General features: G+C 38.1%; 1 protein-coding gene across 1 annotated transcript in view; it reads right to left on the reverse strand.

Moving 5' to 3' along the window:
* Nucleotides 1–560: 560 nt before the first annotated feature.
* IPO11 (importin 11) overlaps nt 561–13,482 on the reverse strand; it is a 217,116-nt gene continuing 204,194 nt past the window's right edge. Inside the window, exon 30 of the mRNA XM_036070953.2 lies at nt 561–1,975. Coding sequence (XP_035926846.1) covers nt 1,811–1,975 — 165 coding nt within the window. The 3' untranslated portion in view covers nt 561–1,810. The remainder of the gene's footprint in view (nt 1,976–13,482) is intronic.

Consider the following 13,482-nt stretch of genomic DNA (forward strand, 5'->3'; position numbering starts at 1 on the left):
GTGCTGTGTTAAACACTTCCTACTTAATGTCCCTTACTTAAGTCATGTTACTTAATGTTCCTACTTAAAGCTTATTTTAAACATTTCAGTATAAAAAAATGAACCAAACTCTTTCCCTGAGGTAAGTTTTTTACTGTTTCTGCAACATAGCTATTTCAGTAATATTTGCTATAACACTATAATGAAATCTGTCGGAAACTGGAAAGAGGAGTTATTTTACTATAAGTTAAAAACTGGAGCACATTTGAGAATTTCTGGTAACGCTGGGAATAGCGCCCTAAATGAAAATAATTACATCAACAAAAAGAAATTCTTCTTCTTAGATCAGTCTTGAGGACTGAATAAAAATGATAAAGAAATATCACATTAGAGAAACTTTTAAGTCTTTAAATGAAAAGAGGAGCTGAAAGAAGAATAACGAGGACTTAGTACATACAGCATCACCTACCAGGGCAGAGCCAACACCCAGAGTAGGAAAGAAAACATCCCTTTCAACCATGGGGCAATTTTTACAAACTCATTTTTCATGGAGTGGGAAAAATAATCAGACAAATCAAAGGTATCTTTGGAAAATTTAATTTGGACCATATTTTCTTTCTCTTGCTGAAAACACCAAGTATTTCCATACATTTTGGGTTCCAGAGCTTACAAAGGGGCAGTGGGTTTCCTGCAGTCACATACTGTACCCAACTCTCTATAGAAAGATCATTTTCCAACCCTGCTTTTGAGTATTTCCTTAAAAATGCTTTAAAGGTTCCTTATAATAAATGGCAAGTAAAACAAAGTAAGGCTTTATTTTCTCCTTTTTCCCCTTTTTTGGTACTGCGTGTTGGAGGAATAAGGAAGGAAGACTTGTCACATAAGTGTTGGTACCCTGGGGACTGCTGCTGGGTCCTCCGAGGTGCACCCATAATACTGCGGGCCCGATGCACCCCTGTGGTGAGGAGCCTGGGATGGGTAAGTGCGGAGCGGCCTGTCACAGCCACGTCATAGCACAGGGGGGTCTGCGGGCTGCCCGGGGCTTCTCGGGGCTCACAGCGCTCCTGGCCTTCAAGAGTAATAAAGGAGCTGGGGCCAAATCACGACCAGAGGTCTCCCACCCGAAGCCGCAGTACCACAGGTTCCCTTCCGCGGGCCTTACGATACGCATTTAAAGACTAAATGTATTACTGAAAATAAAACGAGAAAAAAATCCCTTTACTAATTTTTTGTATCAAATTAGTAAAATGAAAATAAAAGCATTTGATAAAACATATTTTCTAGGTCAGATGAAAGCAACTCCCTTGCAAGATAACCTCAGTAATATATATTTGTCACTATTTATATATTTTTGCCTGGTGCACACATTTCTTCAATTGCATCATCTGAACAGCTTTGTCATCTTTCAAACTTGCAGTTTCATTAGCTTAAAAAAGGGATAAAGCAGCCAAATTAATATTAATTCTGGTTGCAGAAAGACATCGCAGACATTAACCTTCATCTTCTCAAGTGTTAAGAGCACATGATTAAAAGGTAATCACACGGTTTCCTCTCTCTTAACAGAAAACTAAGCAGCTAGTGTCATCAAATCTATATCTAGTAAACACAGGGCCCCTCTGAAATATAAAATTAAATTCTTTTGAGGAATAGGTTTGTGATTTTAGTTGTGTGGGATGTATTCACTCAATTTTGTAGTAAAAATGCATGGTCTTCACGTCTTTGTAATACACGAGGGATTTCTTCATCGCCTCAGCAGGCTCTCACACACAGACGGCAGGCCGGGTTCCTTGGCTTGTCTCCGCAAGGGGAGGCAGCCACAGGTCATGTGCTCTCAGAAGCCCTGCAAAAACTCTTGTAGCTGGGTGACGATCTCTGTGTCCACCGTCTCCATGAGGGACTGGAAGCCTTGCTCTCCCAGGAGCTCCTGCTGTGCCTTAAGCTTCTCGTAGATAAACTGCTGCAGCGACACCGTGTGCACCGGGTCCTTCAGGGCCAGCTGTGGGACAGAGAGGAGCCACACTGTGTTAAAGAGGCAAAACACATCCCTCTTCCCTGTGACTACAAGGCTTTGTCATCTCCTCTGCAGCAACACAACTGCTTCTGCCTCCCTTCTTAAAAGGGATTCTCAAATAGTCCCACTGTGGAAAAGTTTGCCAGAGATTTCATTCAGTCTGTCCATCCTCAGTTCCCTAGGGCCTCTGAGCCTAAGTTGTCCGATGAGCCCAATTTCTCAACAGCTCAGGGTTCATCCACGTAAAGAATCAGAACCTGGGAGAAAGAACACGCCGCAGAGCATTTAAACACAACTGTCTGGGTTCCTCCTAGGCAGATCAGGTGCTCCTGGGGCAGCTCAGGGAGGCCCTCAGGACGGACAAGAGGAAACACTGCCCTCTCCTGCGCTGCCAAGCTACTGACATTCACATATATGCTTCCGGTTAAGGGAAAAAGAGAAAGAAAAAGAATCAAGAAAAACAGATTTAAAAAAAAAACAAAACAAACACGTACTCCTCTTCCCCCCCTGGGATATTTGGAAATCCAAAGAAATAAAACGAAAAGGAACCCACCATTCCATTTCCTAATGATAACGATCAAAACAGAAAACACTGTGGCCTCCTTTGTCTTCTCTGCGCGTGCGCCACATATAGATACACAATTAGTGCTGCTCTTTAAATTTATACTATCACACAAAAACTCCATTCCAACACATTTTAAGAATTCTGTATCTATTCATGTCATAATTTTTTGTTATAGGCATGTTGAAATAATCGTGGTATAAATACAATTCTAATATTGCCAAATAATCCCTCGCAAGTGCTGTTCTCTACATTTCAGATTATTTCCTTACACCTAGCTCTACTTTAGAAGAATTTACTAAAAGACACAGACAATTTTATGATTCCGGATACATATTATCAAGTTGTTTTTCCTATGGTTAGTACAAATTTAAAAGGTATGAGAGTTTTCAAATGGTGACATTGTTTTTAACACTGGTATTACCATTATTTAAATTCTTTATAATTTTAAGATTTTATTTATTTATTTGACAGAGAGAGAGAGCAAGAGAGGGAACACAAGCAGGGGGAGTGGGAGAGGGAGAAGCAGGCCCCCCGCTGAGCAGGGAGCCCGACATGGGGCTTGATCCCAGGACCCTGGGATCATGACCTGAGCCGAAGGCAGACGCTTAACGACTGAGCCACCCAGGCACCCCCTAAATTCTTTATAATTTAAGAAGTGAAAAATAACACACCCTACTTGAAGCCGTACACTTCTCTCATCATCAATAAAGGTGGACATCTGCAAGGCTTAAGTAAAGAACATGAGCTTGTGTGCCCAATATGGCTGCACAGAAATTCTTTTTTCTTACTGATTTTCAATTTAATTTTAGGTAGATGAAGTAGCTGGATCATATCTGCTGTTTGAGCAATGTAAAGAAATTTTAAAATAATGCCCATAAATGGAAAATATAACCGAGAGGCAGAGACAAAGATGGCATGAATTTGAAATTAAACCCCTTAGGTGACCAATCCAGAGTTATATGATAAATCCAAGGCAAGGATGAATTCAATCCTCACTGAAGGTGGACAGGAGAGAGAACACTAAGAAGAACTGCAAACACAAAGCCCTGCCTTCACAAGACTGAAGATATCACTGTACAAAATGCACAAAAACTGAGGATAAACTTTTCCAAATATTTGCTCTCTTAAGCAAAACGCAGTAATGTTTAGTATTATTTTAATTAAAGTGAAATAGATCTCTTGCTAAAGGGGATGTGCACTTCGTTGAAATATCATGAATTATCTGTAACTAAAACCATCTGCTACAATATGAGAAAACAGAACTGAGCTTGAAATTGATGTTCAAACAAGGGACTCCAACTACTGAAATGAGCTTAGCAGAGTGGTTTAAACGCTGTTTCAATTTGCTATAAACAACTGCAAACAGTTAATTTATCAAATCTCCACCCTTTAATTTTCAACAGATTAATAAAAAGGAAAAGTATTATAATATTAGTATCCACCAGATATGGCATACCACTATATTGGTATAATATTTTTTTTAGGTATCTTCATCAGTCATACAAAGATTAAAAGCATTAGTCTCTTATGGAAGGAAAGCTGTGGAAGGGAGAAGGACGAAAAAATACATACAGAATCTCCAAATGGACATCTTAAAAAAATCTTTAAAAAAACAACAAGTTTTTCTTAGCTAAAAATACCACGTTAGCAAATACATGTCTCTTTTGGCTTGTGGCAGAAATTCATTAATCATAGCTATTAATACTTTCTTTTGAAGAAATCTATGAAATAGATTAACTAAATGATTTTCTGGAGAAAAATCCCTGCTGCACATCCACTAAAAATCCAGGTATCATTTCTCTGAATGTTGCAGTGCCGTTGCTAGAATTAAAAGACACTGAAGTTGCTAACAGCATTTTCAAAACTATTATTTTTATATAAATAATGCTCACATTACGTAATAAACTCAATTACCTGATTTAATGTGAAAAAATACAGAACATTTACATGTTCACCGGGTGGTACATTCCTGAGAAAATAATTAGTTTTATAATGTAATAAGCAAAATATAATTAGGAAGATAACTCTGCTGTTGAGAAAACTATACTGCAAAAGTAGATATGAAGTAGACTTCTAATTCCAAAATAACAGAATAAAGTATTTTTCTAATTCTTCCAGCCAAGTACAACTAAAACCCCTGGACATTACATATATAAAACATAGGAAACAAAAAGGTGAAGAGAAGAAAGGCAGAGTGGATAGGGCCCCAGCCCTGAAGGCAAGTCCCAGCACTGAGCGTCCTCACTGAGCGTCCTGGCCTTCTTCTCGCCTCATAGATCACGAATTTGGGGCTAAAGACGCCCACAACCCGGACATGCTAACAAGCACAGATGAAAAAAGCTCCAACAAAAAGTCTGCTCTCTATCCAAAGAGCCAGTAAGGGACCGCATAGCAAGACAGAAAACTTTCAGACACTAATTGGTCTATTTCATTCAGCCAAACACCAAGACTAAACTGTGGTTCCATCCCACTCATGCCAGGCTGTTAAAAAGGATCTGACCCACCCATCCCCCAATAGAGTCTGTGGAGATGCTTGGGCAGCCTGGAACCCCCTTCCAATCCCAGGGAGGTATGAGTGGAGGCCTAGTGGGGAACCCTGCCTTCTGCACCCTCCTGGCTGACCAAGTGCAACAGGCACTTCTATCAGAGTGGTGTCAAAAGAAGGCGGCTAAAACAGAAGGTTTAATAAGATTCAGAATCCAGAAATACCAAAAAATATCCAGGTTTTAATAAAAAAAAAAAAAATCACTCATCACCAAAAGAAGGTGTCAGGGGCAGGAGGGAAAAGGGTTTACTTATAAAAGGGCAACAGAGGGGTCTTTGAGTGATGGAAATGTTCTGTATCTTGACTCATATTCTGGTCATGATGCTATAGTTTTGCAAGATGTTATGAGTGGGGGGACACGGACAGCAACACATCACAAACCAGAGTGCTCAGTGATCTGCTAACCTCAAACACCAAGAATACACTGGGAGCCACGGCATTAATTTCCTGAAGGTAAATGACCAAAACAGTTTGGTACCTACAGGCCCAAATTGAAACAAGTTAATCACCAAAGAATCTTATAAAATCAGAAACTGTTTATTCTTCTTTTCCACATATTTCCAACAAGTGTGATTATCTTTGCTCAGGTGCAGGTTTGCTCAGATGTACAAATGTGAAGAGATAAAAACCTTCTACAGAAAAAACAAAGGCAACAGTATTGAGGCTCCGCTGACAACACAGAAATATTGGGAATAATGGGAAGAGACAGCCAACTATTCAAAACGGACCCAGACGAGATGTGATGTGTGGTACTGGGGATTGCATCCTGCAACTAAGGCCATTAGTGAAAAACTGGTGATATCTAAATAAAGCCTGCGGGTTAGTTAACATAATACACCAGTGTTGGTTTCTCAACTTTGACAAACGTGCCCGGGTAACATAAGATGCTGACATTAGGGAAAACTGGCTGAGCGGCACATGAGGAGGGCTCTGTACTACATCTGCTACTTTCCCGTAAACCTAGAACTGTTCCAAAATAAAAAGGGCATCTCTCTCTATGCCAGTACCAAACTGTTTTAATTACTGCGCCTTTGTGATCAATTCTGAAATCACAAAGTGTGATGCTTCCCAAGCTCTGTTCTTTTTCAAGACTATTTTGGCTACTCAAGGTCTTTCGTGGTTCCTATGAATTTTAGAACTGTGTTTTCTGTATCTGTAAGAAATGCCATTGGAATTTCGACGGGGATTACACTGAATCTGAAGATTGCCTTGGGTAGTATGGACATCTTAATATTAAGTCTTCCAACCCATGAATAAAAGTATCTACTTGCTTGTGTCTTAATTTCTCTCATCAATATTTTGTAGTTTTCAGTGTACAAGTCTTTCACTTCCTTAAATTTATGCTGAAGTCTTTTATTCTTTTTGATGCTGTCGTAAGTGGGATTTGTTTTCTTAATGTCCTTTTCAGATTGTTCATTTAGTACGTAAAATACAACTGATTTTTTGTGGATTGACTTTGTATCCTGCAACTTTACTGAATTTGTTTATTAGCTCCAGGAGTTTTTAAAAATAGGTCTTCAGTGTTTTCTACATATAAGATCATGTCATCTGCAAAAAGGGACAATTTTATTTCTACCTTAGCAATTTGCATGCTTTCATTTCTTTTTCTGGCCTAATTGCTCTGACTAGGATTTCAGGTACTATGTAGAATATACAGAACAATTAACAAAAAACAAAGATTAGAAGTAATGCCACACATATATAGTCAAGTGACCTTCAACAAGGGCACCAAAAGTAGACAATGACGAAAGGATAGTCTCTTCAACTAATGGTGCTGAGAAAACTGGATAGCCAAATGAAGAAGAAAGAAATCCTTATCTTTCACCACACACAAAAACCAACTCAAAATGAGTAAGACTTAAACGTAAGGCTCCCAGCAAAAAACAGGGGAAAAGCTTCATGCCGTTGGCCTTGGTGAGATTTCACAGATACGTCAACAAAAGGGAAACTGGCAAGGGCGACTACAATAAACAAATTTTGTAAGTGTGGTGCAAGTACAACCTGCCCTAGACACCTCAATTAACTTACACAAATGTTCAATTAGACGACATCTAAGCGGCAAGGCTGGCAAGCTCATTTTTGAAATGAGAAAAAAATGAGGTCTCTAGGCTTTGAGTGACAGCCAAGGTTGATTTTTCTCAAGTTAATGACATCAAGAGAACCAGAATACAGACTTCCAAATTTCTGGTTTTGTTCTCTTTCTATTACTTCCATATGCCTAACCCCCACTCTCATCCTCCAAGAAAGTACATGATCATTTAAGAAATATTTCCATTAAAATGGTTAAGATAAAATTAGAAACCTTCTAATAGGTTTCTGTTGTTAGAAGATAATTACCCAGCAATCCTGACTCCAGGGCAATGCCAAATAAATTAAGTGCTAACAGCCTAACTCACTTCAAAAGTCCATACACTGGATTTCAATAAGCAAGTAGTTTGGTACTCCTTGACTGTGAAATTACTACTTTAAGACAGAATGGTTCTGGTTGAACTGTTTACCTCTGTTGGTAATTATAGCCTTCTGACATTTGCCTTGACCCATAAGGTTAGTCTTCAAGTTGGTGTAAGATTTTAGCTCCTGTGGTGCCACTTACCAGGATATACATTTCTTGTTCTTTTGAGATTTTGAGTCCTTAAAACTAGAAAATATTTCACTGCATTAAATCAGCAATTTCACCCAGCAGGAATTCACATAGCTGAATCCTTTATTTTTCTTAGGTTATGTGGCATATCATATCACTGTTCACTTTATAAGCCTCCATATACCCATAATTTTTCAGAAATTATTTTCTATAAAGTTGTTTTTGTTGGAATTTTGCTAGACAGAAAAAGTTTCCTACCTTTAAAAATGCAAAAGATTTGTGTAACAATAGTGATATACTTTCCATGAAACCTGGCAGAATATGTATAACCACACTAGCTATGCAACAGACCAAAAACCTTAAAGGAAAATCTGCCTACAACAATGCATTTAACCACGTAGTCTTCAAAACTTCCTCAGTTTGATCTTTGGTTTAAAATTCCCTTTTTTGATCCCTCATTGTTTCACTATAGGGAACTGTGAATTTCTGAAATATATCTACATCCAAATTTCTAAAATCTGTTGGATGTGAACTCTCCTAACTCAGTGGCTTAACAAAGAGTTTGAGTCCTGTAGATGCCAATCTGAACCCATCTCATCAATAGGGTCCGGCAATGCAAATTCAGTCACTAATTAAACCCAGCGTGGAACTCAAATGCCAAGGTAGCCAGCAAGATTTTTATCATCACTGTTGTAGCTGTCCACTGAGGAATTTAGACCAGTTTCGATCTGATGAACTTGTGAGTAAAGGAGCTGTTTTACACTGCTAGGTCTAGAATGACTGGGACCCAGGCTTCATGAGATAAAAATGACAGTGCATATATGTCTCAGTGACAAAAATGCAAATTATAATTTAGGAATTAGCTTATAACCCAGGTTTTCTGATAAAACTGTTTTTCTCTCCATCAGTCCCAGACCATGACTACTTGGGTATTTTTACTCTACTTTCAGTCTTATTCTGGTTATGCCTTTCTAGGTGCTTCATTCAAATCTTTATAAAGTAAGCTTGAGAAAAATGCACAATTTAATCAATGAGCCAAAGTAAGTATTTCAAGCCCAGATCTGAGCAAGAGAACATCTGCTTATTTCTTCACATTTATTTCAGTATCGTATGTTCTTCATCAGAGTGATTAAATAGCAATCACAATATTATATCTGCATTTACTAAACTCTAACCACAAGCAAGACGTGTGCTAAGCACAGGTTAGGCCTTTTACACACATTATTTCATTTAAAACTCACAATAAGGAATCCTGAGGAGGAGAGGAAACCCACAGCATGTAACCAAACATTTCCGCAGAGTGGTTTTCGCCCTGAGCAGCACACTGGGCATCATTTGAGGAACATTAAGAATTGCTGATGGCTAAGTCTCACTTCTAGAGATTCTGGTGTAACTGGTTTCAGGCACTAGAATTTTTAAAAGCTCACAAGAATCTGATGTATAATTTAAGAGAAAGAGCGCTATAGAAAATTTTGAAAAAAAACAGTTTTGAGGACTGAAATTTCAAGTAAACCCAAGAAAATCTCTATAGATATCTTCATATTCATTAAAATAAGTATAGGTAATAGAGTCAATAAAACATATGACACTTCAAAATAAAAACTCTTAAACTAGTAATTCTAAGCCCTATAAACTTAATTCCCATATACAACCCCATATTCTACAAACTCTTCAGGGCTTCCTTTCTCCTTCGGTTTCAAAGAGACATTTATGAGGTCCTTTTGCTTTACTGTAGGCAAACTAGGAAGTGGCAATGTCCCTTTTTTTTTTTTTTAATTGTTTGACTCCTTCACCAACCAAAAGTTTGATGCCTTTTTGATTGTAGTTTTTGACTCTAGAATTCCAAAGGATTCCCCACATCACAAGGTAAGTAAAATACAAATCTGTAAGGGACCTTTATTTTGCCTGCTTTTCCTAACTGGTTATTGCTAGTAAGTATCAGCAATACACACTGGCATGTTTATCACTTAATTGGTTACCTTGTTAAACTCTCTTCACTTGATTTGTTGATTTTCCTGGACTTTTCTGACTTAAACATTCATTTAAATAACTAATGACTTGTCTCTTTGCCAATACTTATACCCACACTCACTCAAACGCACTCTTACTCTCTTCTCATCACAATGGCTAAAAATTCTACGTGACAGACTATCACCGAAATTTTTTACTCTTCTTCCTAGGTACATAGATAGATCACATCTCCCAGTCAATGGAATGTGAGCAAAAAAGATATGTCATAACCCAGCCTGACTCTTAAACCACTCCTACTCATTCTTTTTCTCCCTATCTTCCAACTAGACAGAAGCCAAGATGGCAGCATCCTCAATACATCTAGATCATCCCTGAATGACTCTGTGAATTACATAGCCACTCATAATTCTCTCCTTTTTTTGTTTTTCCTGAGTGAAAAAAATATATTGAGATTCCAGGGGTCTGTTTTAGAAGATGACATTCTCTGGCATTTAGATCATTCTCAACAGTGGTATGTTTATGTTTAGATTCAAATAGCTATTTCAAAAATCACATTAAAGTCATATTCTTCTATTCCTATTTCATTAACAAATTTTGCCAGGAATAAATGCCAAATTTAATGTTGGATTAAATTTGCTAATAGTCACTTACTGTTTTGCATCTAAAAAAATTACTATTGTCTTTTTTGTTTTATTCTTTTCCTGACAGGTGCCACAGTTTTCTATGTTCAATCTTTTCCTTAAAATTTGATAGTTCAAAAAGGAATAATAAAAAAGGAATGAAAGAAAAATGGGGAGAGAAAGGACAAAAGGGAGAGAGAGAGAGAAGACAAGCTGCTGCTAAAAGGATACCACTAGTAAAATTAAATGCATTAAACTACATTTCTTTTTAAATTAATAGTACATTCCCGTAAAACCACTATGAAATGAACAAATAAAAAACATCACTAAGGGAGGGTTTTTTTAGTTTGTTTTTTAGAAAAATGGGGAGACAACCTAAAACATTTCTTCCATGGTTATAAGTCTATCTCTACCTGATCCTAAGTTGTTTTTTATTTTTCATTTTTTGGTAATTATATTTTATGAAAAAATTGTCTATTCTGACAAGATTTTCCATTGACCAGCCAGGACTTGCATGTATAATCCCTGAAGTTAGAGGTGTCCCTATACCTAGTATTTTATATTTATGCTCAACCCCACCACACCCCCCTTAATGTGGCCCACCAAAGTAGGGCTTAGGAAGGTCACGTGAGCAATGGAGTTTTTGCTCAGGTCCATTTTCCAGCAGGCCCTGTGGGTTGCCCATCCTCTGGTAATTTCCCAGTTCCAGAATGTGCAACTGGACTGAACATATTTAGCATCTGGCAGAATCCCCATACTGGGTTCTGGGTTTCTTTAAGGCTTTCTTTTACTCACATCTTGAAATGAGCTGTTTGTTTTTTTAAGATTTTATTTATTTATTTGAGAGAGAGTGAGAGAGCACAAGCAGGGGAAGAGGGAGAAGCACACTCTCTGCTGAGCAGGGAGCCCGACTCACCTCCGGGCTTGATCCCAGGACACTTAACCAACTGAGCCACCCAGGCGCCCCTGAAATGAGTTGAGTTAATTTATTTTCATTCTTTCTTGTTAATAAAATTACTTAAGACTACGAATAATTTAGTTGTATTCACATATTTTAAGTGTAATAATCTCACTGTGGTATATCACCTGTTCAAAATTGCAAGCTTCCTCTTTAAAATACTGTTTGAAAAACTTTATGTGACCAGTATTTTTTCTCAACCTTTAATTTCTGGTTTCACTTCACTGTAGTCAAAAAAATATGATCTGTACTATTTCTACTCTGAGAAATTTGGTCTCCTTTGTAAGCCTAAAATACGCTCAGTTTTTATACACATTTCGTGAACATTTGAAAAATGTTTATTCTATGGATAGAATTTTTATTTATAGGCACTAAATTAAGTGCCTGATTATATTGTTCAGTTCTGTCACCACATACCCTGTAGGAGACCATCTTAGGTTCAACTAAACATGTAAGATCCCAAGACCATCACAGGCTATTATTAGCATCACTTTACTCAGAAGGGCAAAGGGATGAGGAGATATCACAAAATGGTAATGTTTAAGGAGAATACAATAAATTTTGGATCATTAAAAATGTTGTGATCAGGGGCACCTGGGTGGCTCAGTCGGTTAAAAGTCTGTCTTCAGCTCAGGTCATGATACCAGGGCCCTGGGATAGAGCCCCATGTCTGGCTCCCTGCTCATCGGGGAGCCTGCTTCTCCCTCTCCCTCTCCCTCTGCTGCTCCCCCTCCCCCTGCCACTCCCCCTGCTTGTGTTGTCAAATAAATAAATAAAATCTTTAAAAAAATATTATGATCATAGATGCATTTTTAGAATCCTATACATTACAGCAGTAAATCAAAGACGATCTTCATGGAGTATCTCCAATAGTAAAAAAATTCTAATGCCATCACTAAACTAATAAATAATTAAAAGATATCTTTCTTCCATTCATGTTGTTATCAAAATAAAATGACTACATAACAAAGTGTAACCGAGTATTGAGGGGTGTGCAACCAGTGTTCCTAAATTAGGCAACAAAAGCCTACTAGACTGATCTAAATGTATTACTTCTCAGTAGTGCCTGTGTTCTACTACTTCTTTTCCAGAAATATCAATATTCATGTTGGTCCATTCTGTGAGAGAATATACTATAAAACCAAACATGTGCCTTAATACATTGATCCAGTTATATGTAGTTTCCAGGTGACAGAGAAAATGGAAAGAGGATAAAGAGAAACAGGAAAAATCAGATGAGATTTCTATTTACAATTTAAGTGTCATCTTTGGATTGAGTTTTCTGAATATCACTTATTTCTGCCAATACTGTTATGAAAGGGATTGAGAAATCAACATCACAAGTGTAAGCCACCCTATTATAGGAAACACCTGCTCCCTTACATCTTACTGCTCCAGCTGCCTCTATGGTTCCAAGAAGTGAAATCATTGAGCACATCTTAAGAGAATCTCAAGTTTGGGGACGCCTGGGTGGCTCAGTCATTAAGCGTCTGCCTTCACCTCAGGTCATGATCCCATGATCCCAGGGTCCCGGGATCGAGTCCCACATCGGGCTCCCTGCCCGGCAGAAAGCCTGCTTCTCCCTCTCCCACTCCCCCTGCTTGTGTTCCTGCTCTCGCTATCTCTCTCTGTCAAATAAATAAAATCTTTAAAAAAAAAAAGAGAGAGAATCTCAAGTTTTTTGATAAAATGCTTTATAAGCTTAAGCTAATCAGATGAAAGGTTAAAAAGTGCTATAAATAGGAAATGCTGAAAGGGAACTTACAAAGGCAAAAAAATTTAATAGTAAGTCAATGCTCTCAATCTATTTCAAAAACTGGGCTTATCATTTCATCAAAGTAAAGCCATCAATAATTTATAAAAATGACAGAATATGATGGGAATGAATGGGGGAACAAAAACTTTCTATTGTGACCATCTGCTGATACAGCAAAATCATTGAAGAAACTGCAGTATTTTAAGACCTGCATTAACTATTTCTGGGAAGGGAAATACTGTTCTATGGCTCTTTAACCTAAATTTGCTGGAGTACTTGACATGACCTCATGCGTGATCTAAACTACATAGTGTAGGGGCGCCCGGGTGGCTCAGTTGATTGAGCGACTGACTCTTGATTTTGGTTCAGATCATGATCTCAGAGTCATGAGGCTGAGCCCTGCATTAGGGCTTGAGCTGGGCATGGAGCCTGCTTGGGATTCTCTCTCCCGCCCTCCCTCTGCCCCTCAGCCCCCCATCACATGCGCATGCCCTCT

This window comes from Halichoerus grypus, chromosome 2, assembly GCF_964656455.1.
Source record: "Halichoerus grypus chromosome 2, mHalGry1.hap1.1, whole genome shotgun sequence".
Taxonomy (NCBI): Eukaryota; Metazoa; Chordata; class Mammalia; order Carnivora; family Phocidae; genus Halichoerus; species Halichoerus grypus.